This window comes from Geotrypetes seraphini, chromosome 11, assembly GCF_902459505.1.
Source record: "Geotrypetes seraphini chromosome 11, aGeoSer1.1, whole genome shotgun sequence".
In the NCBI taxonomy this organism is placed as follows: Eukaryota; Metazoa; Chordata; class Amphibia; order Gymnophiona; family Dermophiidae; genus Geotrypetes; species Geotrypetes seraphini.
In genome coordinates, this window is record NC_047094.1 from 101,879,103 (window position 1) to 101,905,687 (window position 26,585).

Here is a 26,585-nt window from a genome sequence, read left to right on the forward strand (position 1 = left end):
TCAGTCATAAAAGTCTTACCTCAACACAATGACAAATGCTCTGGAATCCAAAACCAAAATTACTCTAACCTTAAGGAGAATGCTTTTAAGAGTATGAAAGCTAAACTGACAAAAATTTTATCCACATAACACTCGGAACATAAAGGGGTCCTTGTATTAAGGCGGTCTAAATGCTAAGGCATCCATTATATTGTAGCATTTAGCGCACCTTACTAAGAGGACCCCAAAGTAAGCAAGCCATAGGGACAATGCTTCCTTAAAAAAAAGGAGGTGAGAAATTTAGGGCTATAATCTAAATATTCCATAGGCTAAACCAGGGGTGTCCAACCTGCGGCCTCGTGAAGTATTTTGTGCAGCCCCAGTTGAGGGTCGATACAGTGTTTTCCTTTGCTGCCCCCGGGTGTCTGTCTTGCTGCAGCGTTTGCACGGCCCCAGATACATTTTTTTTGGCCAATTCGGCCCAGGGAAGCTAAAAGGCTGGACACCCCTGGGCTAAACTATTTACACACCATCCCCTCATCCTAAAGGGAATGTACTGGCCACCACCCAAATATAATCTTATGTGCAAGTTTCTAAAAGTTATTTAACCAGTACTCTTAAGTGATAGTTTCTGCTCATGTGATTTTAAACTCTGTGGCCCATTCAGTGTACTTGTGTCAGCTATGGAACCTTGATCTGTATAATATGTGTTTTAACCCTTTCAGGACCATAAGGATCGTAGGCCAATTTTTGTGGTCTGACGACATTTTTATGGTAAAAAGGGCTTGCAGATGCCAAAAAATTGATTTTTTTTTGTGAAATATCATTATTTTATTTAAAAAAATCACACTTCTGGCTTATGGACAGTGTGGCAAGTGAATCTTCTCGTCAATCTGGCAACGACGCTAATGAATGAATGTTGGAACCAGTTTGTTTACATAAAGGCAGTATCATATGGAATCCGTACATATCAAATTTAGAACTGTAGACTATCCCAATCAAAATTTATAGGATTTTAAAGTTATGGGACAAATATGTCCCTTGGTCCTGAAAGGGTTAAAAGATTGACTTTGGTATTATTCCATTCAAGCCAGCTCTAGTCTATTGAAAGACATACAAAAAAGTTAGATTCCATCTCCAAAAAAAAAAATCTTAAAATGTTAGTGTGGGTTTGGAGGCTAATGTGTCATTTAAGTGATATTCCAAAACTGCCATCAATACCCTTAAAAACTTAAAATGACATTTTAATAAAGCATAGGTAAAAAATGCTCTCCCAAGTCAGCAAGAAGCCTAAACTCTGCTTTGTACCTTTCACACCCTTAAACAAGTCAAAATAGATTATATAAAAGCCACTCATTAAGTACATTAGATTGTTGTAGAATTAGATTTTTGTAGAAAAAATAAAATGATTAAACATTTTCTCAGTCAAATGTTTGTTTTTATAGAAAAAGCAAACAGAAAAATATACAATTTAAACACTTTAATATACGCCAGTGTCCATTTCTCATAAGTTTAAAGTTTTTTTTTAATGGGGGTTTAAATATTTTGTTTCATGACATCTTTTCCATTCCTTTAAAATAGTAAAAAACCAGGTTCTTGATATGTTGTTCTACAGCTTCTGGACACAGAATGATCATAGTGAAAAGTCAGCTCTAGCATCCCTTGGCTATGCCTTAACTAGAAAGATTCTGAAGTTGACCTTGATCTAGATTCTGGAGTTAGAGAATTATTCTGCTGCTTCTGTATGATGATTTCCAAAAGGTACTCTTCACATTTGATGCAAGTGAGCAGTGTGAACCAGCTCTTCATGGCTTTTCTATGGTATGGGACTTCCTCCATTTCATAGGGCTCAAACACTAGAGGTACACTGAGATCAGACATACAAGTTATGCAGTTTTTGTACAGCAGAGGAACAGACAAGCTGAAAATTTTTACAACCCTATGAGAGGCAGGGGAAGTGAGAGTTATGAGGGGCTGCTGAAAAGCTATCATCCCAACCAAAGTTCAGGCAGTCTCTAGCAAAGGCTAAAGACTTAGTCTAGCGATTTTCCACTTTTTTTGTTCTGTATTTTTCCGAGACTGCCCCAGCTTTGTTGGTTGGGCTGAGAACTCGTCAGTGGCCCCTCGTACTATGTTAGGGACCAACTGCTTAATGCTCGAGTTTCTATGCACTACTGAACCTAAAACGTACCACCATTATCACCAATGACTTTAGCTGGGCTAAAGTACATTCTCTCTTTCTGTAAACTTGAATGTTGAACAAGATTAGATTTTAAAGAGACAACAACTGGCCTTAATAGTAACAGAACCTTAGGTCAGTGATTCCAAACCTGTACTGGCTGGTAGGAGTAGAAGGAGGGAAAACTCTAGTCAAGATTTCAGAATATTCACAAGATCAATTTGCAAGTCTAATGTAACATAAACATAGTAGATGACGGCAGATAAAGACCCGAATGGTCCATCCAGTCTGCCCAACCTGATTCAATTTAAAAAAATTTCTGGGCAAGAATCCAAAGCTTTACCCGGTACTATGCTTGGGTTCCACCTGCCGAAATCTCTGTTAAGACTTACTCCAGCCCATCTACACCCTCCCAGCCTTTGAAGCCCTCCCGTGCCCATCCTCTACCAAACGGCCATACACAGACACAGACCGTGCAAGTTTGCCCAGTAACTGGCCTTAGTTCAATATTTAATATTATTTTCTGATTCTAAATCTTCTGTGTTCATCCCACGCTTCTTTGAACTCAGTCACAGTTTTACTCTCCACCACCTCATTCCAGGCATCCACTACCCTCTCCGTAAAGTAGAATTTCCTAACATTGCCCCTGAATCTACCACCCCTCAACCTCAAATTATGTCCTCTGGTTTTACCATTTTCCTTTCTCTGGAAAAGATTTTGTTCTACGTTAATACCCTTTAAGTATTTGAATGTCTGAATCGTAGCTCCCCTGTCTCTCCTTTCCTCTAGGGTATACATATTCAGGGCTTCCAGTCTCTCCTCATACGTCTTCTGGCGCAAGCCTCCTATCATTTTCGTCGCCCTCCTCTGGACCGCCTCAAGTCTTCTTACGTCTTTCGCCAGATACGGTCTCCAAAACTGAACACAATACTCCAAGTGGGGCCTCACCAATGACCTGTACAGGGGCATCAACACCTTCTTCCTTCTACTGACTACGCCTCTCTTTATACAGCCCAGAATCCTTCTGGCAGCAGCCACAGCCTTGTCACACTGTTTTTTCGCCTTTAGATCTTCGGACACTATCACCCCAAGGTCCCTCTCCCCGTCCGTGCATATCAGCTTCTCTCCTCCCAGCATATACGGTTCCTTCCTATTATTAATCCCCAAATGCATTACTCTGCATTTCTTTGCATTGAATTTTAGTTGCCAGGCATTACACCATTCCTCTAACTTTTGCAGATCCTTTTTCATATTCTCCACTCCCTCTTCAGTGTCTACTCTGTTACAAATCTTGGTATCATCTGCAAAAAGGCACACTTTTCCTTCTAACCCTTCAGCAATGTCACTTACATACATATTGAACAGGATTGGCCCCAGCACCGAACCCTGAGGAACTCCACTAGTCACCTTTCCTTCCTTCGAGCGACTTCCATTAACCACCACCCTCTGGCGTCTGTCCGACAGCCAGTTTCTGACCCAGTTCACCACTTTGGGTCCTAACTTCAGCCCTTCAAGTTTGTTCAACAGCCTCCTATGAGGAACTGTATCAAAGGCTTTGCTGAAATCCAAGTAAATTACATCTAGCATATGTCCTCGATCCAGCTCTCTGGTTACCCAATCAAAAAATTCAATCAGGTTCGTTTGGCACGATTTACCTTTTGTAAAGCCATGTTGCCTCGGATCCTGTAACCCATTAGATTCAAGGAAATACACTATCCTTTCTTTCAGCAATACTTCCATTATTTTTCCAACAACTGAAGTGAGGCTCACCGGCCTGTAGTTTCCTGCTTCATCCCTGTGACCACTTTTATGAATAGGGACCACATCCGCTCTCCTCCAATCCCCAGGAATCACTCCCGTCTCCAGAGATTTGTTGAACAAGTCTTTAATAGGACTCGCCAGAACCTCTCTGAGCTCCCTTAGTATCCTGGGATGGATCCCGTCTGGTCCCATCACTTTGTCCACCTTCAGTTTTTCAAGTTGCTCATAAACACCCTTCTCCGTGAACGGCGCAGAATCTACTCCATTTTCTCGTGTAACTTTGCCAGACAATCTCGGTCCTTCCTCATCACTCTCCACATATTTGTTCCCAGCATCTTTTAGCCTAGCAATTCCATTTTTTATCTTCCTCCTTTCACTAATATATCTGAAAAAATTTTTATCTCCCTTTTTACATTTTTAGCCATTTGTTCTTCCGCCTGTGCCTTCGCCAAACGTATCTCTCTCTTGGCTTCTTTCAGTAGTCCTTTCTGCTCTCCTCTTCTTGGGTTTTTTTATATTTCATGAACGCCAACTCTTTCGCCTTTATTTTCTCAGCCACTAGGTTAGAGAACCATATCGGCTTCCTTTTTCTCTTGTTTTTATTGATTTTCTTCACATAAAGGTCCGTAGCCATTTTTATCGCTCCTTTCAGCTTAGACCACTGTCTTTCCACTTCTCTTATGTCCTCCCATCCTAACAGCTCTTTCTTCAGGTACTTTCCCATTGCATTAAAGTCCGTACGTTTGAAATCTAGGACTTTAAGTATCGTGCGGCCGCTCTCCACTTTAGCCGTTATATCAAACCAAACCGTTTGATGATCGCTACTACCCAGGTGAGCACCCACTCGAACATTAGAGATACTCTCTCCATTTGTGAGGACCAGATCCAATATCGCTTTTTCCCTTGTGGGTTCCATCACCATTTGTCTGAGCAGAGCCTCTTGAAAGGCATCCACAATCTCCCTACTTCTTTCCGATTCCGCAGATGGAACATTCCAGTCCGCATCCGGCAGGTTGAAATCTCCCAACAGCAGAACCTCCTCTTTCCTTCCAAACTTTTGGATATCCACAATCAGATCCTTATCAATTTGCTGCGATTGAGTCGGAGGTCTGTAGACTACACCCACGTAGATAGAAGTTCCATCTTCTCTTTTCAGAGCAATCCATATCGCTTCTTCCTCTCCCCAGGTCCCTTGCATTTCGGTCGCTTGGATATTGATCTTTACATAGAGAGCTACTCCTCCACCTTTATGACCATCTCTGTCCTTCCTAAAAAGATTATATCCCGGTATGTTTGCATCCCATCCATGTGATTCACTGAACCATGTCTCTGTGATAGCAACAATATCTAGATCTGCCTCTAATATCAGGGCTTGCAGATCATGAACTTTGTTGCTTAGACTGCGAGCATTTGTGGTCATCGCTTTCCAGCTATTTTTCAGCGATAATCTCCTTTTTTGTATGGATTTTTGTGTCGTTTCACTTTCCGTTGCAATACTAAGAAATGAGTTGCTGATATTGCTTATGTTGCAGCCATTACTACTATCACATCTTTTCTTTTGCCGGAGGTGGTCTCTATAATTGTCCTTCGTACATATACCACCCCCACCTTCTAGTTTAAATGCCTAGAAAAATATTGTCTAAATTTCTCTGCAAGGTTTCTTTTTCCTGCTGTAGTAATATGTAGCCCATCAGTGCAATATAGCTTCTTGTCCTTCCATGTATTTCCCCATCCTCCTATGTACCTGAAGCCTTCTTGATGACACCAGGCTCTGAGCCATCTATTAAAGTCCTCTGTGTTTTTCACTCTTTGCTCTCCTTTTCCATATGCAGGCAGTATCTCAGAAAAAGCTAAAGTTTTTACAAAAGGTTTCACGCCCTCACCAAGCTCCCGAAAAGCTTTCTGTGCTGCAAGTGTGGAGTTGTTGGCCAGGTCATTTGTTCCCAGATGGATAACAACATCAGTGTTAAAATCCTTAGTTTCTTCCTTAATTATAGTCAGTATTTGCCTGGAACTCCTGGTAGCTGAGGATCCTGGAAGACATTTCACTATTTTGGTCTCCTCGACCTGTGTTCCAAGGTTAATGCCTCTGATGATGGAATCCCCCAACAGTAATAGTTTTCTGTTTTTGGCTTTTTTATTTGTACTTAGGGTGCGCTTGTTCTCTTGAGTTACCTTCATTGGTTCCAGTCCCACCTCCCTTCTGTTTTCCTGAGTATCGCAGTGCACTAGTGGAGCGAAGGAATTCTGTAGAGGTAATATTAGTGAAGGTGGATGTTTCTGTGTTACATGTCGCAGTCTTCCTGAGCCTACTGTGACCCATTTATTCCTGGGCTGTTTTATTCTTTGAGGTAGAGGTGGTAAGTTGGTATGATTTTGTGGAGTGATGGAAGCTGCTTTAATTGTATTCAATTCCTGTTTAAGTTTGCAGAGCTCCTCCTTAATACTGGCAAGTTGAAGACAGATGGATATTCATCGTGGTCATCTTGAAAAGCTGACTGGCTTGGGGTTATCCAGAGATAGGTTTGGGAATCACTGCATTAAATACTTCTTATTAGATCCCATCTTCATTTAAACCTAGTCAACACCTCAGACTATTTTGCTCCCTAAAAAAGAGATTTTACCAATTACAAATGCAGTGTGCTTGATTGCTGCCGTCCAATTATCTGCTGTACCATTTTTTTAGGGGGAGGGCATGGAAGCAGGGGATTAATATCACAGTGCACCCCCAAAGGAGAACAGTACTGGTCAAAGGAATCTATTTCATGGTGTGAATTAATCACCATGGTATTTCTGAGCCTGAACATATAAGAATAGCCTTACTGAGTCAGACCAATGGTCCATCAAGCTCAGTGGCCAATCCAGGTCACTAGCACCTGGGCAAAACCCAAGGAGTAGCATTATTCCATGCTACCAATCCAGGGCAAGCAGAGGCTTCCCCCATGTCTTAAGACTATTGACTTTTCCTCCAGAAACTTGTCCAAACCTTTCTTAAAAGCAGCTATGCTATCTGCTCTTACCACAACCTCTGGCAATGTACTATAAACCACTTTGGGTGAAATCTCATCATGAAAAAATGGGTTAATAAATCCAAAGAAATAAAAGTGCTTTTATAGCTAAACAAATACTTCCATGTATTGTAGAATTTTATTTAGTACCAAGTGAACTGAACACTTTGAATTGGAACTTGGGAGGTAACCAAATGATGAAACATTTTGAAGTGGCAACAGACCATCTTACCTAGAAAGATCCCATTGTTGGGTTGCTTGGTAGAATTGCCATGTTTTTGACACCTGGCTAGCATGACCTGTCAGTATCACTGTCTTCAGAAAGCTGACTGGGAGATACAAACACTGTTTAAAAGGCATCGACATCTGCAAGAGAAATCAGTTATCCAGAACAGGAAAAAAAGTTTCTACTTATCCTACATATTATACTATTAGTATATGGGTCAAGTTATAGGATAACCTGAAACGTAAACTATACTGAAATTATGGCAACTCCAGTGCAAATCATAACCTGTTAACTGCATACTATGTATGTTTTAACTTGTAACCCATTCTGAGCATTCTATCCTATTGCCCAAAAATAAGCCCTAGAAATTTTCTGATTGTGGTGGTATAGAAGAATAAAGTTATGTTATATATATCCTCTATAATAAAACCCTAAGCGCACACTTACGATGCTGTGATCCCTGCCATCATGATGTGTGCCTCCATGGCCATATTCCATTTACGGCATGTGCGCCGGCTTGGGGCGTGTGCAGCAGTTTGAGCGGCGGTTTGTCTTCTGATAGCTGGCAATAGAGCAATAGTAGGAGGGTGTCGTGCGGGTGCTGCGAGGTGTCCCATGCAGGTAAACATTCTGCTACTGCTGCACAGGGAAGTGGAGGGGGAGAAGGAAAGGGGGCCAGGGAGAGAGAGACAGACAGACAGACAGAAAGCAGCCAAGGAGAGAGTTGGTTTCTTATCCCATTGCCCCAAAGAGCTCAGGATGGGTTACAGGTTAAACACACATACCTATGTACATAAAGTCTAGGAAATAAGACCCGTGTGTGTAGAGAGGAGGGAAAAAAGTGGAAGGAAGACCTGGAATTCTTTTAAAAAAATCTTTTGCATAGGGTTACCAGATTTCGTAATGGGAAAAAAAATTAAGTACACAAGGCCCTGCCCTGTTATGCTCCAGCCCTGCCCCCACACAAACCTAGTCTCTTCTTCACCGAGCTTGGGGCTGCATAGGACCTCAACAGATGTGATACAGTAATGTCACATGTGCGCACACGTGATGTCATTGCGTTGCATCTGTGCATGCTCGGCAGCCCTCCAAGGTCGTGGCCTTCCAAAGCCCGGACAAATTTCCTAAAAAGGACATGTCTGTTTCCCCCGGATATCTGGTAACCCTACATTCGCACAAGATACACTTAAAAACTTGCATTTCAATCCATTTGACTGCTATAACCATGTTGGAGCATTCTAGTCCTCTTTAGAGCAGTGGCTCCCAAATTTGTCATTGGTGGACCCAGGGACATGAGAGGCAGATCTGCGATGACACAAGGGTAGAACAAAGAGCAGACCAAACAAGTATATGGAGCAAAAATAATTTTATTGTAACATGTGCGCGACTTTGCCCGCTTCACCTGAGGGCTGCCTCAGAGGAAAAACAGGAAGTGGTTGAAGGAGTAGCAGGACTACTGCTGCTGAATTTTTGTACCAGAGAAAAGTGTAATCTGTGGTGTTTTAAGTACTCTGGATGCTTGCTGTCCATTTTTCCTCGTGACACAGCCTTTGGGCTAAATATGGCCACCATCAGGCACACGTTACATTAAAAAATTTTTGCTCCATATACTTGTTTGGTCTGCTCTTTGTTCTACACCTCTTACCTTGTACCTCTAATTTCCACGGCACAAGCAGTATCGCAAACCTGCTGCCTGCGTTGGTGTCGGCTCTGAGGTCACTTGGGTCTAACGCCTAGGAAGTGACGTCAGAGGGAGAACTAACACGATGTGGACAGCAAGTTCTTGATGCTACTTGCACTGGGAAAATTAAAGCGATATGGGGGAAGGGGGTGCTACCTACACTCCAAGCGCTACTCATTCTTGCTATGGCGCTGGTTCTACCTTTGGAGATCCCCAGTCATTCATACATTGCCTCTGCAGCGTGTACATCTCGTGCATATTCATTGTGGAAATCCTGAAAGTTAACCAACTAGTTCAAACTGGTGTGTCTGTTCAAAGCAGCAGGATCTCCTAGACAGATTAATCTACCGTACTGTTTAAATCTGGTAACAATTTGAAATACCTATTTGAAATACCTAGTGACTGAGCTGTTTAGGTGAACTGTCAAAAAACAAACAGGATTTATAGAATGCAGTAGTTACCTCCATACAACAATCAGGACATATTACCCTGTAAGGAAAAAAAAAAAAATACACCTTAAAAAAAGAGGCACTGAAGTGCATTGGAAGAATTTTGTTTAGCACCAGCCATGGTGGTAACTGCAGTTTTTAGCACCAGCCACAGTAACTGCTTCAACGTTCGTAGGAATTCTAGGAGAATCGGAGCCATCACCGTTGCGGCCAGCGCCGAAAACGGCACTACACTTTTGTAAGGGGGGGGGATTAAAGAGCTTTAAATAACTCTCAAATTAATTTTTCTATTAGTTTTGCAATTTTATAATTTCAATGTGCCACAAAAAACATTTGCTCAGTTTAGTCTGCCAGAGCTAAAAAAAACTGAGACACTGGGCAACATGGATGGTTGACCTGTTTTAGAATTTGGTTTTTAAATTAAGAGTAGCTAAGTCTTTCCCTCAGGTGCCATTTACCTGTCACAGATTTGGCAATTGCAAGGCCATGTGAAGAATAGCCGCCTCTTGTGGCAACTTGAGCAGACCTGTAAGTGGTCAGAAGAAGAGACTTTAGCTAAAGTGGAACCATCAAAGCTTGCCCTCGGAGGATGCAGTTGTCTTCAAACTTGTTCTGTTTCCTGGAGTTTATCTGTTTTTCTAGGCACAAAGCTAAGATTGTTAACAGTGACAATTTGTTGGAATTTTACAAGTCAAATATTGCTTGGAGCGTTTGGGTTTGATTGTATTAATGAAGTTTCACATGGCTGATAAGTGCCAGTGTCATTAGAAGGCTATTTCTGCTAGGATAGTCACACATTTCACAAACCATTAATGCTATGTAGGATTTTATGACAAAACTAGTGTTTAAGCCCGTTACATTAACAGGTGCTAGAGTACATGTCTGTCTGGGTTTTATTTTATTTGTCTCTCTCTCCTTGGATGCTGTCTGTTTGTCATTCTTTCTGTCTGTCTCTCCCTGGCCCCCTGTCTGTCTATCTTTATTTCTAACTCTATCCTCTTCCCTCAATCCTGCATGTGCCCTTTTTTCTTTCTGTTCACCCTCTGTCTTGCCCTTTCCATTCACTGCCCTCTCTTCTTTTCCATCCAGTGTCTGCCCTCTCTCTCTCTGTGTTCCATATGGCATCTCCTCCTTCCTTTCCCCCTTTCTTTTCCCTTGGTCTGGCATACATTCCTCCTTCCCTCCATGCCATTCTCTCCCCCTCTGCTCCCTTTCCTCCTTGAACTTCATCGGGCAGCAGCATTCACAATTCATTGCTGTTGCCGGCTTCAGGTCTTCCTCTCTGTCGGGTCATCTTCCTGAAACAGAAAGTAGGCAGGACTCGCCAGAGAGGAAGGCCTGAAGCCAGCAACAGCAGCGAATTGTAAACGCTGCTGCTGCCCGAAGAAGCTAGGCCTTGAAAAACCCGAGGTAGACCGCTTCTCTTCCCTCCCAGCCCAACCCCCGCTGACTCGGCTCCCTTACCCTTACCCTGCGTCATGGAAGCGTGAAGACTGAACGCTGGCAATTGGGCTGGCAAGGACACGGCTCAGGAGACTGAGGTTTTGGTGTGCGGCGGCGCTCCACGAAGCCCTCCTCCCGGCAGCCGCCGCCAGCACCAATCGGGACCAAGCTTGCCTGCGCTTCCTCCAGCGGTTGGAGAGGGAGGGCGGGAGGAGGGAAGTGGCTAGAGTGATCCTTGCCTCCGTGTTCTAAAATGGAACGTGGCCAATGATCAGAAATCACAGCGGCAGGGATCACGAAATTTCAAGAGCACTTGCGTGCTCTAGGGTTTTATTATATAGGATTGTTCCACTAAACTGCCAGCCATCATGCGGTTATAAAGCAGTTAATCTGAACGTATTTTCAAAACGTTCCCCAATGAAGCCAAATCTCGGCGAAACGGGTCCCGTTGGGCTCTTATCAGCAGCAAAGATAAGTGCATTAATATTATAGCTGATTGTTTTGAAGAGTGATAAAGTGCATAATTCACTGAATCAAAAAATTTTTTTTTGATCAGTTAAGAGGTTTTTGACCGATGATAGAAACCCTGTCCCTGCCATTTACCGCCTTGGAGTTCATATTCTGTGGTGCAGATGTCTGAGGTCTTTTCCTCTTAACAATAACTTTCATAGTTGTGTGTGGAAACCTGTTTCATATTTCTTATACAACACTTGAGGTTTCTATCCATTCTAATTTTTCAGTAGTACTACTATAAGACCAACTTCTTGGGACATTCTATATTGTCAGTAAAATTCATAGCAGTTTTTGTAAACATTCTCCCACACTGAATTTAATCTGGACACACCTCCTTCCTGTGTCCAATGTTCATTCCTTGAGCTCTAGAGCAGGGGTTCCTAACCAGGCTTTCAGAATACCCACAATGAGGGAGGAAAGGTGAGTAGTGGAGTCCCTCAGGGTTCGATGCTGGGGCTGATCCTGTTCAATATGTTTGAGTGACATTGCTGAAGGATTAGATTAACAGGGGTGTCAAAGTCAGTCCTCAAGGGCCGTAATCCTGCCGGGTTTTCAGGATTTCCCCAATGAATATGCATGAGATCTATTTGCATGCACTGCTTTTATTGTATGCTAATAGATCTCATACATATTCATTGGGGAAATCCTGAAAACCCGACTGGATTGCGGCCCTCGAGGACCGAATTTGACACCTGTGGGTTAGAAGGACAGGTTTGCCTTTCTGCAGGTGATACCAAGATTTGTAACAGAGTAGACACAGAGGAGGGAGTGGAAAACATGAAAAAGGATCTACAAAAGTTCGAGGAATGGCCTAATATCTAGCAACTAAAATTCAATGCAAAGAAATGCAGAGTAAATGAATTTGGGGATTAGTAATCAGAAGGAACCATATATGCTGGGAGGTGAGAGGCTGATATGCACGGATGGGGAGAGAGATCTTGGGGGCGATAGTGTCTGAAGATCTAAAGGTAAAGGCAAAAAAAAAAACAGTGTGACAAGGCGGTGGCTGATGCCAGAAGGATGCTGGGCTGTATAGAGGTCTAACCAGTAGAAGAAAGGTGTTGATGCCCCTGTACAGATCGTTGGTGAGGCTCCACTTAAGAGTATTGTGTTTAGTTTTGGAGACTTGAAGAAGCTCAGAGGAGGGCAACAAAAAATGATAGGAGGTTTGTGCCAAAAGACGTACAAGGAGAGACTGGAAGCCCTGAATATGTATATCCTAGAAGAAAGGAGGGACAGGGGATATATGATTCAGACGTTCAAAAACTTGAAAGGTATTAACGTAGAATAAAATCTTTTCCACAGAAAGGAAAATGGTAAAACCAGAGGATTTGAGGTTGAGGAATAATAGGCTCAAGAGCAATGTAAGGAAATTATTTACGGAGAGGGTGGTGGATGCCTAGAATGTGCTCCTGAGAGAGGTGGTGGAGAGGAAAATGGTGACAGTTCTAAAGAGCGTGGGATGAACACAGAAGATCTAGAATCAGAAAATAATAGTATAGTGAAGAACTAAGGCCAGTACTGGGCAGACTTACATAGTCTGTGTCTGTATATGGCCGTTTGATTGTGGATTTGCTGGGAAGGGCACCAGCGGCTAGGATGATGTAGATGGGCTGGAGTGAGCTTTGACAGAAACTTCAGTAGTTGGAACCTAAGCACAGTACTGAGCAGAGCTTTGGATTCTTGCCCAGAAATAGCCAAGATGAAGAAAAAAAAAATATATTTTTTTGATTGAATCAGGTTGTGCAGACTGGATGGACCATTCGGGTCTTTATCTGCCATCATCCACTATGTTAGAGATAAATTTTCATGCACCACCTTCATTGTGTCCGAGTCTAGTCATTCGTATTCATTGTGGATATCCTGGCTGTCTAGGTATGTTACAAGGACTGAGTTAAGAACCCCTGCTTTGAGAGGGAGGAGGGGAGATTGCCATTGTCACAATTATCTAATGTGTTTTACCAACATGGGATACACTCATTCAGTACTTGATCTCACAGCCGCCTACCCACAACCTAAGTGTTCTAATAGTGATATTAAGCAGAAGTTGTACAATGGACCATCATAGCTTCTTATCAGTCTCCGACTGCTCCTACCATTCTTAATAATGGCAATGAAGTTGAAAACAATTTCACTTAGCTGTACACTGGAGTGGATACTGGCATCTGTGCTTGAGCGGTCCTGTAGCCATGAAATCGTTATATCCCTCCCAATGAAGCACCTTTTTTGCAGAACTCGAGTAGAGGGAATGCAATGGTTATAGAGATCACAAGTGGTAATATAATATTTGTTGGAATTGGTGAAGCACAGAGGTGCACAAGCAACATCTGCTCCAGTGTACAGCTAAGTGAAATTGTTTTCCAACTTCATTGCCATTGTTGATGGTCCCTTGTATAACCTCTGCTTAATATCACTATTAGAGCATTTAGGTTGCAAGTCTGAGCACTTATCTCTAATTTATGTATTTTTAATTGTTTGTGAGGAAGGTGGCTATGAGATCAAGTACTGAATTAGTGCATCCTGTGTTGGTTGAACACTTAAGTATTATCACAGGACAGTTTCAGTTGTGCTCCACGATTTATTAAGAAGTTGAAGCTGCAATATCTAATGGCCAGGCACTAAGGACACGTCCTACGTTCTATTCAACTACAGACCTGTGGTAACTGCCCAAGAACCTATTGTGGAGGTAAGGCCCTAAGGCAGTGCTTCTCAACCCACTTTTTTCCAATTTTCAGGAGTACCATAGCAAATATGCATAACCAGTTGTACATCCAATGTGTCTTTGAATATATGCTTTTTTCCTTCTTTTTTTAAATTAGGTAATCCTGAAAACCTGACTGGGCAGGTGTGCCTCCAGGAGAGAATTGAGAAGCACTGCCTAAAGGGAAGAGAAGTGTCATTCTCTAATGCTAGCCAATATAGGCCAGTCCCAACTCAAATTGAAAAAGTTATTCAGAATAGCTAACAGCCTTGTTTATTAGGCATTTTCTCCTGGAATCTATCCATAAGAACATAAGAATTGTCACTGCTGGGTCAGACCAGTGGTCCATCGTGCCCAGCAGTCCGCTCCCGTGGCGGCCCACAGTTCAAAGACCAGTGCCCTGAGTCTAGCCTTACCTGCATACGTTCTGGTTTAGCAGGAACTTGCTAACTGTCTTGAATCCCTGGAGGGTGTTCTCCCCTAACAGCCTCCGGAAGAGCGTTCCACTCTTTGGGTGAAGAAGAACTTCCTTATGTTTGTACGGAATCTATCCCCTTTCAACTTTAGAGAGTGCCCTCTCGTTCTCCCTACCTTGGAGAGGTACCAGCTACCAGTCATCTGAGCGGACACTCAATCTTATTTTGTAATGCTGCACTACAGGGGCAGATCTCAACTCTAGCTCTGGCATGACCATAATTATGGCAGCTATTTTCTGTCCAGATTGTTATGAAGTGGTGCAGCGGCTCATAGCTGACCATCATGACCTTTCCCTGTTATCCATAGGAAAAGTGTGTTGCGTTTCACACCACAATCCTTCTGAAACTATTGCTACTATGCACTGATCACAAAACAGGGTTATAACAAGGCCTGTCTAATTATCAGATGCCTTAGGCAAAATCTCCAATACTTGAGCTACCCCCCGCCCCCAATGGCTCAATGTCATTCCTCCTAGAACAATCCTGTAAGGTGGCATAGTTGGACATACTTGTCATTTAAATTTTCATGTTCACGTAAGCTCAATTTCTGAAGTCATTTACTTGTGGATAAAATTGAGTTAGACAGTGATTGAACTATTGTGGGTGGCTACCTAGATAGCAAAATGGTTAAGCTGGCTTTAGTTGTGAATAGACATGTATGCTGCACTTTACCACTTAAGAGAACATTTACCCTACTTCTGGAAAACATGGTGTTATCTTCATTCCTTTTGAAGTCCACCATTTCAGATTTTATCATGGCTTGTCTGACTGGAATCAGCTCAGCAATTGTTGGATGCCTTCTACAATGCAAAATCTTGGGGGGGAGGGGGGGAAAGAGTTAAAATGCAACTAATTAATTATCTACCTTAACATAAAAAGTTATTTATTGCATTAAAAATAAATGCAAATTCAGGCATTGTCTTGTCATACTTACAGAGTCCTCACTCCAAGGGCTACTCCCCAAAGACTTTGATCTCTGGTGGGATGTTCCCAGCATCTTCACACTAAGAATGCTGTTAGTTTTCAAGTCAACTTGTGATGATGTCAGCACCGGAACAAACGTCAAGTCCATGTCAAGTTCTATTGGAAGTGGCATGTTCAAACGTCAAAATGCATTTTACTTTTAGAACCCGAATGTTTACATGGCATTTCTTGAAAATTAGTTGGCTGAGTTACTAGAGCCCTATTCCTTTCTCATGAGTGATTTATATAAGGTCAAACCTTGGTTTGCGAGTAACATGGTTTGCAAGTGATTTGCAAGATGAGCAAAACATTCCCAAAATCGTGCCTCACAAACCAAGTGTTGATTCGATTTGCGAGTGCCCCCCCCCCCTGCGATCTGGTATCCCCCCAATGATCCGGCATCCCCCCTGCTCGCATTGGCCCCCCTTCCCCCGTGATCCGGCATCCCCCGCCGAGCGCCCAAACACCATCCCTTACCCTGATTTGGCACCAGCACCAACGCATAGGACATGCGGTGCCCGAAGATCCTCCCTCTTGGCTGGGCTGGGCCTTGAGCATGCGCAGATGCTCAAGGCCCAGCCCAGCCAAGAGGGAGGATCTTCGGGCACCAGCATGTCCTGTGCATTGGTGCTGGTGCCAAATCAGAGTAAGGAGTAGTGTTTGGGTGGGTGTGGGATGCCTGATCGCAGGAGGGGGGGCCCACGATGCGAACGGGATGGCAATGCCGGTTCTCGGGGTGTTCGCTGGTGGGGGGTGGGCCATGCCAGTTCTCAGGGGGGGTGTGAAGCAGCGCTGATGGCCTTGGGGATGATGACGACGAATCAAGCGAGTTTCCATTCATTCCTATGGGGAAACTCACTTTGATATACGAGCAATTTGGTTTACGAGCATGCTTCTGGAACAAATTATTCTCGTAAACCAAGGTTCCACTGTATATTATATAGTAAATATATAGCTAAACAGAACAAGGAAGTACAGTGGTATGCAAAGTTTGTGAATTTTGCATTCTTTTCAACTTTTGACCTTTTAAATTTTTTTGTTGATTCAATAGATTTGTCTGCATACCACATTATAAGGGATATGTGTATGTTTGGCTAATAGAATCAACTTTTTATTCTAGCTTGGTCTTAAATTTGAGTTTGTTAAAGTTGCCATGTTAAATTCAGTTTTCTGTGTAAACTGAATAATGTACGTTGCTGGTCAAAAAATATATATAGGAGCGTCATCTATCCTTCATATTCATGTAGGTGGCATTGGCAAAGTCTAAGGTGTCAATGATGGCTCAGCATTTGGTGAAAATCCAAAACAAAAAACTGTAGTCTGATGTTGCAGAGCATAGGTTGTTGCAAATTCACACAGTTCCTGAAGAGACTAATTGGGGCCCCTGAAGACCTTTCTGGTCAAAACACAAACTGTGTTGGGTCCTTTTCATTGACAAATTGTGGATGTGCTCCATTGTTGTTAGAATGTGTACTATCGTCTTGTTCTAATAAAGCTGACATCAGCAATATCACACTTCAAAGATTTTTTTGTTTTGGACTTCTACCCTTCAGTATTTGGTGAGCCACACTCTATTCTTGATCATCTGTCTGCACCATTGTCTATATTGAGTGAACCAGTTTGATGTGATCATGGGTGACCAACATCATGGTTCCAGACTGCAGTGAATGACTCAGATCAACTCACGTTATGATATTGGATGTCTCCTGGATATCTTCCAGGCCACCTTATACAAGTTCTCAATCAGATTCAGATCCAGAGAATGGGCAGGTTAATCAATTGACTTGAATGTTGTTCCATCACTTTCAGTTGATCACCTGTTTGGAGCGATTGCATGGTGCATTGTCCTCTTGGAACAGGAACTGGCCTGGAAATAGCTGCTAAACTGATGGCACCATGTGCTTTTACAGTATTGTGATGTACTTTGTTCTAGAGAATGACACGGGGACAAATTTTTCCCCATCCCCACCCCATTGCTGCAAGCTCTGTCCTCATTTGCACAATCCTCAAACACCTTAAAATCATAAATGTTCAAGGCATGTGCGGTTAAGACAGAGCTTGCAGGAATGGGGCAGAAACAAAAACTTGTTGAGATGGGACGTGGAAAAATTTGTCCCCGTGTCATTCTCTACTTTAGTCCACTGACCATTCCATCGACAATATACAGGCATCAGACACCACTGGCAGCCATGCAGCTTCAGACCATGACCTTCAAAGGATGCCTCACAGTGAGGTTGAGGCACTCAACCTTGAACTCCTTTCCAGGAAACCTCCTCCTGTAGGTGTGGGCCTGGTTACCAAACAGGTAGAAGATGCTTTCATCACTGAAAAGCACCTTTCTCCCCCACATTTACATTACATTAGTGACTTATATTCCGCCTTTACCTTGCAGTTCTAAGCGGATTACAGTGCAAGACAGCTGGACATATCCAGGAAGTTACAATTCAGGGGATGTATACAGATCAGGCATAGAATAGAGGGGGATAGCTGGGGTTTTCTAGGAAGTTATAATTGGATGATGCTAATATAATAGATGCTGGAAATTACAATTTAGGAGAAGGGTTTAGGCTTGGTTGCTTGTTAGTTTCGGTTGGGAAGTTGTATAGTTTTTTTGAAAAGTAGGGTTTTGATTTCCTTTCGGAATGATTTAAAGTCGATAGTTGTTGACAGCAAATTGGAGATAAAGAGCTTTGGATTCTTGCCCAGAAATAGCTAAGAAGAAAAAATAAAATATTTTTTAGATTTAATCAGGTTGGGCAGACTGGATGGAACATTCGTGTCTTTATCTGCCGTCATCTACTATGTTACTATGTTTGTTGATGCAGAAAGTGTATGAAACCCAGAAGTCCTGCGCTTTTCATGGTTGTCCAGAGAAGAGCGACTAAAATGGTTAAGGGGCTGTATAGTGAGAGATTAGAGAAACTGGCCCTCTTCTCCCTTGAAAAGAGGAGACTGAGAGGGGACATGATTGAAACATTCAAGATAATGAAGGGAATAGACTTAGAAGATAAAGACAGTTTGCTCTCCCTCTCCAAGGCAGAGAGAACGAGAGGGCCCTCTCTAAAGTTAAAAGGGGATAGATTCCGTACAAACGTAAGGAAGTTCTTCTTCACCCAGAGAGTGGTAGAAAACCGGAACGCTCTTCCGGAGGCTGTTAAAGGGGAAAACACCCTCCAGGGATTTAAGACAAAGTTAGACAAGTCCCTGCTGAACCAGAACGTATGCAGGTAAGGCTAGTCTCAGTTGGGGCACTAGTCTTTGACTTAAGGGCCATCGTGGGAGTGGACTGCTGGGCACGATGGACCACGGGTCTGACCCAGCAGCGGCAATTCTTATGTCTGGACTGTGATTGGCTGACGAAAGCAGCCTCCTTATTGTCCAATTAGCATGTGTTATTTCTGATCAGTCTCAATCCAGTTTTTGAAATATGAGCTGTAAAAAGTTATAGTAGCTATGTTCCAGTATCAAGAAAATTATAAAATTAGAAACAAGTGGTCTTAAAGTTCATTCTAATAGCCAAATGTATCCCTAATGTGATAAACAGAAATCTATTGGGTCAAAAAAATTAAAAAGGTCAGAAAGTTGGAAGAATGCAAAATTCACAAGCAGTTTCAGACTTTTGCCGCTACTGTAGGTTAGAAGAGAGCTGAAATCTGCTGGAAATAACAGCCTTAACTTGCTCAACAAATTATAGAGTTCAGGTTGCATGTGGCTCATTTTGAATGTGCTCACCATCCCTATAAAATCAATACTTGAATTTAAAATCATAAAAACAGAAGTTCTTGACAGCAAGTTAAGAGGCAAGTATCCTAAGATTTGCTAGTTCCTCCCACTTAAATATCACATTATGTTTCCAGCTATAATATATTAGCCTCAAAGGCACCCAACTCATATAACTTCTTAAAGAAAAAGGCAATAGTAATTCACAGCCTCAATATATAAGGGATTACAAACCTTATACAGTCAAACCTCGGTTTGCGAGTAACCCGGTTTGCGAGTGTTTTGCAAGATGAGTAAAACGTCTCGCAAACCAAGTGTTGACTCGATTTGCGAGCACCCCCCAATAACTGGCATCGCTCCTCCCCGCTCGCAAAGGGCCCCTCCCGCTCGAATCGGCACCCCCCTCCCCCCGCGAGAACAGGAACCCCCCGCCTGACCAACTTTAACTCACCCCCCCTTTGGCACCGGTACGCAGCCCAAAAGTGCCCGTGCCGCTTGAAGATCTTCTTCCCAGTCTCTGCCGGCTTTGAGCATGCATCTGCGCATGCTCAAGCCCTTCTAATTCTCCCTCTCGCCGAGAATCTCGGCGAGAGGGAGATTTAGAAGGGCTTGAGCATGCGCAGATGCATGCTCAAAGCCGGCAGAGACTGGGAAGAAGAAGATCTTCAAGCGGCACCGGCACTTGTGGGCTGCGTGCCGGTGCCAAAGAGGGGGTGAGTTAAAGTTGGTCGGGCGGGGGGTTCCTGTTCTCGCAGGGGGGGGGGGGGGGAGGAACGTATCAAAGCGAGTTTCCATTATTTCCTATGGGGAAACTCGCTTTGATAAACAAGCATGCTCCTGGAACGGATTATGCTCGTAATCCAAGGTACCACTGTATACTTAAAACCTTTTTCAATTGCAAAATCTCACATGATCCTCAGAGAGGCCACCTCCCCACTCAATAAATCTTCATAGTAGGTGGCTTTACACCTCCTCTCGTCATCGGATCCTTATATTTTCTTAAACTTTTTTTGTGCTTGTATTCTTTATAATTTTTTTATATAATTTAATGTTTAAATACTTAAATAGTTCATAAATAGTGGCTAAAATAAATTTACTTAGCTTTAGATCAGCTCAATTTCTGGTCTCAGTTCATAGAACGGGGGGGGGGGGGGGAGAGATAATCGACATGTTTCACCCATGTGTTCTGATACGGTTTTTTCAAGGTTATCTCTCCCAATAAATATCACTCCATTCCGAACAGACCATTCTCCTCTCCAGAAAGCACAAAAAAAGTTTAATAAAATTAAGAAAATATAAGGATCCAATGACGAGAGGAGGTGTAAAGCTACCTACTATGAAGATTTATTGAGTGGGGAGGTGGCCTCGCTGAGGATCATGTGAGAGATTTTGCAATTGAAAAAGGTTTAAGTATATAAGGTTTGTAATCCCTTATATATTGAGGCTGTATCTAGCTATAATATAGCCATATTCCCCCTTACAGGCAATCCCCCTAATTCTAGAAAGTTGCATGCCCAAATTTCTGACTAGTGTGTAACTTAAGGCCAATAGATTAGCATCTAATCTATTAACCAACTATTGGCTACAATTAGCAGTTGTAAACCCAATTTCCAGGGTGCACATCTCTAAGCATCTGTTATAGAATACTAGCATTTGCTTGCCAAAATTGCCATTGAGTTAGTAAAGTGCTCCCTCATAAAAAGCCAATGCAAATTCTATAATTGCATTTTAAGCACACATCATCCCAACACCTAACATTACTGCTTGCCAAAATAGTCCCAGAGATAGCAGAAAGTCTTAAGATTAGAGAGGAAACTCCAAAGGGTCCAGCTTCAAGCAGGTTATATTATGCCAATATTTAATACACTAATACTAGAAACCTGGAATTATGGCTTTTCTGGAGGGTGTGGGAGAAGGTGTGCTAGATGTACTGCTGGACATATACTCCGAGAGCCTGCTGTCGGAGGTAGTTTCAGAGCCACAAGCCGAGGGCCAGCTGCCTTCCTAGAAAAGATTTAAGATAAGTGTAAAGAAACTGAACAGAGATGGAGTCCAAAATAAAACTACATTTTTACAAGATCATTCTAAAGAAAAATGGGAATAGCAGATATCAGGCAGTTACAATCTGTTTGATTTCAGTGAGACAAGACAAAAAATAAACAAACACCACCTCCATTATTAATCCAGATTCTTGGATTTCATGTATGTATTCGGATTACTGCTTAGAACAAGCCATTACTAAAGATACTGGTTAGAGGGTCTTTGCTGCCCAGATTAATCTAGACCAGTGTAAACTTTTTCAAGCCAAATATCCACCTAAGTCTAACAAATATCAACCAAGTACCCCCACCCAGGCTCTGCCCCAGACCTCACCCCCGCACTGAGGAGGGGTTCACCATTTTGGATTGGTGGGCCTCAAAGCTGGAGGAACCGTGCTTCCCTCCTGCTCCCAACTTCTGAAAAAGTTACCGGGGAGAGGGAGGGAGGCTTCTGGTAGCAGGAGAGAATGTGCATCCCTCCTGCCTTTTTTTTGGGGGGGGGGAAGGAGGGGATGGTTCAAGAGTGGGCATCCCTCCTGCCAATTTTCTCATGTGGAAGGGTGGGGGGATTTCCATGGAAGGAGGGAGTGGGCATTCCTTCTGCTTATTTTTTCTTGTGCAAGGGAGGAGGGGGTCGGCCTGGCAGGAGGGAAATGGGCAACCCTCCTGCCTATTTTCAGAGGTATAGGGTTGGGGGAGGGGGGATCGGTCCCAGTTCATCAGGGAGGGCTGTCATCGGCCATGTAACATGCACAGCATCTGTGCCAGTTAAGACAGTTAAGCAATTGGGCTTGACTGGCCACTTTTTTATAGCTTTATTTGTGCATCGCCAAGCGATGTTAGTACATTAATCGCTGGGTAGTTTGCATGGAGTTTTAATATTAACTAGATAGATAAGTTTGCACGGCATGGCCAGATCGGAAAATGAGTGATCGAGGGGGAAAAACACACGGTGAGCAGTTTTGTGCATCGGGTCGGCAAATGCAATTGTCGCTAAAGCAGTCAAAACTGGTTTAGCGGCGATTGCCGACTTTGGTGCATGCAGCTCTTAAGTTAGGAAAGTCTGGGAAAGGCAGAAGCATCACAAGCCAACATGACACCTTTCACTCCTGGCCTACCTATGATGTCGCAGTAAAAGCAGGACAGGGCAAAATTTCGACACCCCCTGCCTCCACTGTGTCCTGCACGGCTGCACATAGCTCACTTTGGCTTTAGAGCAGGGGTGTCAAAGTCCCTCCTCGAGGGCCGCAATCCAGTCAGGTTTTCAGGATTTCCCCAATGAATATGCACGAGATCTATTGGCATGCACCGCTTTCATTGTATGCCAATAGATCTCATGCATATTCATTGGGGAAATCCTGAAAACCCGACTGGATTGCGGCCCTCGAGGAGGGACTTTGACACCCTTGCTTTAGAGAGAGAAGATAGGAAAAGTTTAGGAAAATGTTAAAGACTGAACTATACGTTGAGGCCTTTTTCTAAACTCCTACTGTTGAGTTAGGTGAGGTATCTTGATTTGACCATTATGATGCAATAAAGATTGACAATTTATAATTTCCTCTGGTTTTTGAAGTTAAGTGGGGCAATGCTAGTATGCGATTGTATTGTTAATTGATAGTGTTAACGTATGTTGTCTTGAATTATTGTGAACGTTTTACTGTTAACCGCTTAGATATAGGTGGTTTAGAATTTTTAGAAATAAATAAATAGGAACAGAGAACCTCATCAGATTAGGAACTCCTTACCTCAAATAAGTTGGCATTAATCGGATCCACTGTGAACTGCTGCTTGGTGTTATTTTTATCATCCAATCCCTTGTGCTTTTGTATAACTTCAGCATATAAGGAATCATCACAATGGAAGACCAAAGACCTTCGAATCTTGCTCCGATCTGATGTTTCCAGCAAGAAATAAAAATGTAGAGAATGAATGCTAATATTCAGTTTTAAAGATAGCTATATTCTATGTCTCTCCTTCATAGCAAAATTGGTCTTATACATATCTTTTTGTTCCATGCTCTTCTCCCTCACCAACAGTGGCAGTCAATATCAACAAACAAATTTAAAAAAAAAAAAAAACACATCCCCAAACCCTAGACAATCCATTCTTACTTGTCATGGAAGAAAATAGTGACTTAGCATCTTATGATAATAGTACAAAAAAAAAAAAAAAACCCCAACTCATGATCATAAGGAAAGATGGTCATCAATACTTAATGGCAATATTACAGCTACTGTTAATATTCACATAGCATATACAACAGTCCACATTAAAAAAATCATAGCAGGAAGAGATGTTTAGTATGCAGGATCTTCAGACTGCCAACTGAGTAGCTGAACCCGATCTGGCCACCCAAAATACTTTTCATTTCTTACTTAACTTTTAAATTCATCTGTTTTACTGTGTTGCATTTGATCTTTAACTTATTAAGTCCAATAGTTTCTTGTGCTATATTAAGTTAAAAAAGATAAAATACAACACAATAAAACAGATGAATGTGTAAAAGATGAATATAAGAAAATTAAGTAAGATATGAAAAGTATGTTAGGCGGATCAATGAGGATTGTGGCCAGGTCGAGTTAAGCTACTCGGTTGGCAGTCTGAAGATTCTGCTATGATAACCATTTAATGTTGACTGTTGTATACATAAAAACATAAGATTTGCCACTGCTGGATCTTACCAGTGGTCCATCGTGCCCAGCAGTCCGCTCACACAGCGGCCCTTAGGTCAAAGACCAGTGCCCTATTTGAGTCTAGCCTTACCTGCTTATGTTCTGTTCCAGTAGGAACTTATCCAATCTTTTCTTGAATCCCTGGAGGGTGTTTTCCCCTATAACATCCTCCGGAAGAGTGTTCCAGATTTCTACCACTCTCTGGGTGAAGAAATTCCTTACGTTTGTACGGAATCTTTTCCCTTCTAACTTTAGCGAGTGCCCTTTCGTTCTCTTCACCTTGGAGAGGGTAAACAATCTCTCTCTACTAAGTCAATTCCCTTCAATATCTTGAATGTTTCGATTATATCCCCTCAGTCTTCTCTTTTCAAGGGAGAAGAAGCCCAGTTTCTCTAGCCTCTCATTGTACAGCAACTCCTCCAGCCCCTTAATACAACTATATCTAAAACATGTGATAAGAATACAACACTAAAATTATAAAATTTCAATATTTGCCATACTAGTTCAGATTGATTTTCCATCACCACCAATACCTATTTGGCTTGCACCTGTCATACATTGTTCATAAGTAAGTGTAGGCAGTGCTGCTTCAGTTTAAAGGGGTGTATATTTCAAAAAAACGGAGGAAAAAGCCTCAGACAAATGCCCTCCCACTGCCACAATGGTGGATAAAGGTGGTTGGGTGGTAACCTCATTGGCAGAAAACCTCCATTGCACTCCCTATTGAATAAACTATAAGCAGGGCTGTCTATGCAATTGATAGATGAAAAAAAAAAAACTTTCAACTTATCTATGATCGGTACACCGACGATGGCCAGCGTTTCACCAACTTGCTGCCTCAGGGTGTAACAGAATCCTATCAAACTAGGGCCAGAAAAGAAGATTATATCAAAAACTGGACTTATGCATAACTTCAAACAAGTTTAAAGAAGCCACTCTGACATACCTTTTAACCGGGACGTGAAGAACGTCTCCTCTGATCAAAAAAAGATGGCCACATCATGACTGTACGGGGTTAAAAGCTCCCAGGAGATGACATCAAGTGGTTGTTCAGTAAAAATGCTGATCAAGCTGCCGACACGTAGTAGATCGATATTACTACGTTGCTGATCAGTTATTATCAAAGGGAAGAGAAACAAAACAAAATGCAGCCATAGTTCTCAAAGGACTCCGTCTACTGCCCCGAGTCCCCATCTGATGTTATATAAGGAACTAGTTATTAGAGACGTTAGGAAATTCACCAACAAAAATAAGAAAAGATATCAACCGTACAATTTGTCACGAGACGAACTCTTAGCTTTGAAACAATTTAAGTCCAATCGACCGATTAGGATTTGTAGGGCTGACAAAGGAGGAGGTGTAGTGGTTTTGGATATGGCTAAATACAAGGCTGAAGTGTGTAGATTATTAAATGCACCTACTGATTAGAGAGCTAGAAGCGGATTCTACCCCGCTTCTAGCTTCTGAAATACAATCTTTAACATCTTCTGCCCTAGATAATGGTATTTTGACCAATAAAGAATTTGAATATTTAAATACGGTCAACCCCAGGATCCCTGTATTTTATGCTTTACCCAAAATCCATAAAAACATGAATAATCCCCCGGGCCGCCCCATTGTTTCAAGCAAAGGATCCATTTTAGAACCTCTGTCATCTTTCGTTGATGTTTTTCTCCGTCCCATAGTAACTAAAGGGTTCTCATATTTACGGGACTCTTCCCAATTCCTCATAAAACTTTCGGAAATTACAAATTCAAACCACATAACTTTTTTTGTCACGTTCGATGTGAAGTCGTTATATACCATTATCCCTCAGGATGAAGCCATTGCTATTGTGGAGGAATTTCTTCAGAACAACATGAGCAATCATAGAATTCCTATCCATTTCATAATACAACTTTTGTCTTTAGCCATGAAAAGAAATTTTAGATTTGAAGAAAAATTTTTCCAACAAATCTCGGGGGTGGCCATGGGGGCGACCATGGCACCCTCGATTGCTAATCTTTTCATGCAGAAATTTGAGAACAAGTGGATCATGAACAACCCTTTTTCTGAGAAAATCCTTACATGGCTACGTTTCATCGATGACGTTTTTGTCATTTGGATAGGCTCTAAAGAAGAACTTGACCATTTTCACATCTGGCTGAATTTGAGGCATCAGAATGTAGAATTCAGTATGGCATGTCATCCTGACCGTATATCTTTTCTGGATGTCAGTGTCTTTAGAGAAAATGATTCCATCAGGACGACAGTCCATAGAAAAAGCACCGATAGGAACACTTTTCTCAGCTTTTCCAGCAATCATCCAACTGCCTTGAAACGTAGCCTACCTACATCTCAGTTTTTTCGGTACCGACGTTTATGCTCGGATACTGCAGACTATAAATCGAAGAGCAAACAATTATATACTCGTCTGAAAAATAGAGGGTATCCTTCAACAGTACTGAAAAAAGCTTACAAAAGGGCTAAGTTCCTAAATAGAGATCTTCTATTTCTACCCAGAGAAAAAGAAAAAGACAATGAAATAGTGGACAACATTGTTACATGTGTACTTGAATATTCCCCTAACATTAATAGTATCACAAGGATTCTTAGACGCCATTGGGAAATAATGGAATTGCATCCAACCTTCAGTGACACTCATTTAAGGATGGCTTACTCTCATCAAAAGAACTTCAAAGAACTGTTAAGTCCATCCGACATCATGGATTCGCACCCAACCACTGCTCAATCAGCAGGCCACTTCAAATGCGGAAGTTGTTCTATTTGTACTGT

The 26,585-nt window shown here is 42.3% G+C and overlaps 1 protein-coding gene across 6 annotated transcripts in view; it reads right to left on the bottom strand.

The window, feature by feature from the left end:
- Positions 1–1,395: 1,395 nt before the first annotated feature.
- LOC117368979 (protein spire homolog 1-like) overlaps positions 1,396–26,585 on the bottom strand; it is a 55,620-nt gene continuing 30,430 nt past the window's right edge. For 3 of the 6 annotated variants that reach the window (XM_033962806.1, XM_033962805.1, XM_033962803.1), the window contains 8 exons: positions 22,884–23,029; positions 20,980–21,103; positions 15,351–15,496; positions 15,108–15,230; positions 9,742–9,809; positions 9,296–9,323; positions 7,160–7,293; positions 1,396–1,846 (listed from right to left, as the gene is read on the bottom strand). In XM_033962806.1, coding sequence (XP_033818697.1) covers positions 1,657–1,846; positions 7,160–7,293; positions 9,296–9,323; positions 9,742–9,809; positions 15,108–15,230; positions 15,351–15,496; positions 20,980–21,103; positions 22,884–23,029 — 959 coding nt within the window. In that variant the 3' untranslated portion in view covers positions 1,396–1,656. The remainder of the gene's footprint in view (positions 1,847–7,159; positions 7,294–9,295; positions 9,324–9,741; positions 9,810–15,107; positions 15,231–15,350; positions 15,497–20,979; positions 21,104–22,883; positions 23,030–26,585) is intronic. The other 3 variants (XR_004541049.1, XR_004541048.1, XM_033962804.1) reach the window with 3 other exon arrangements.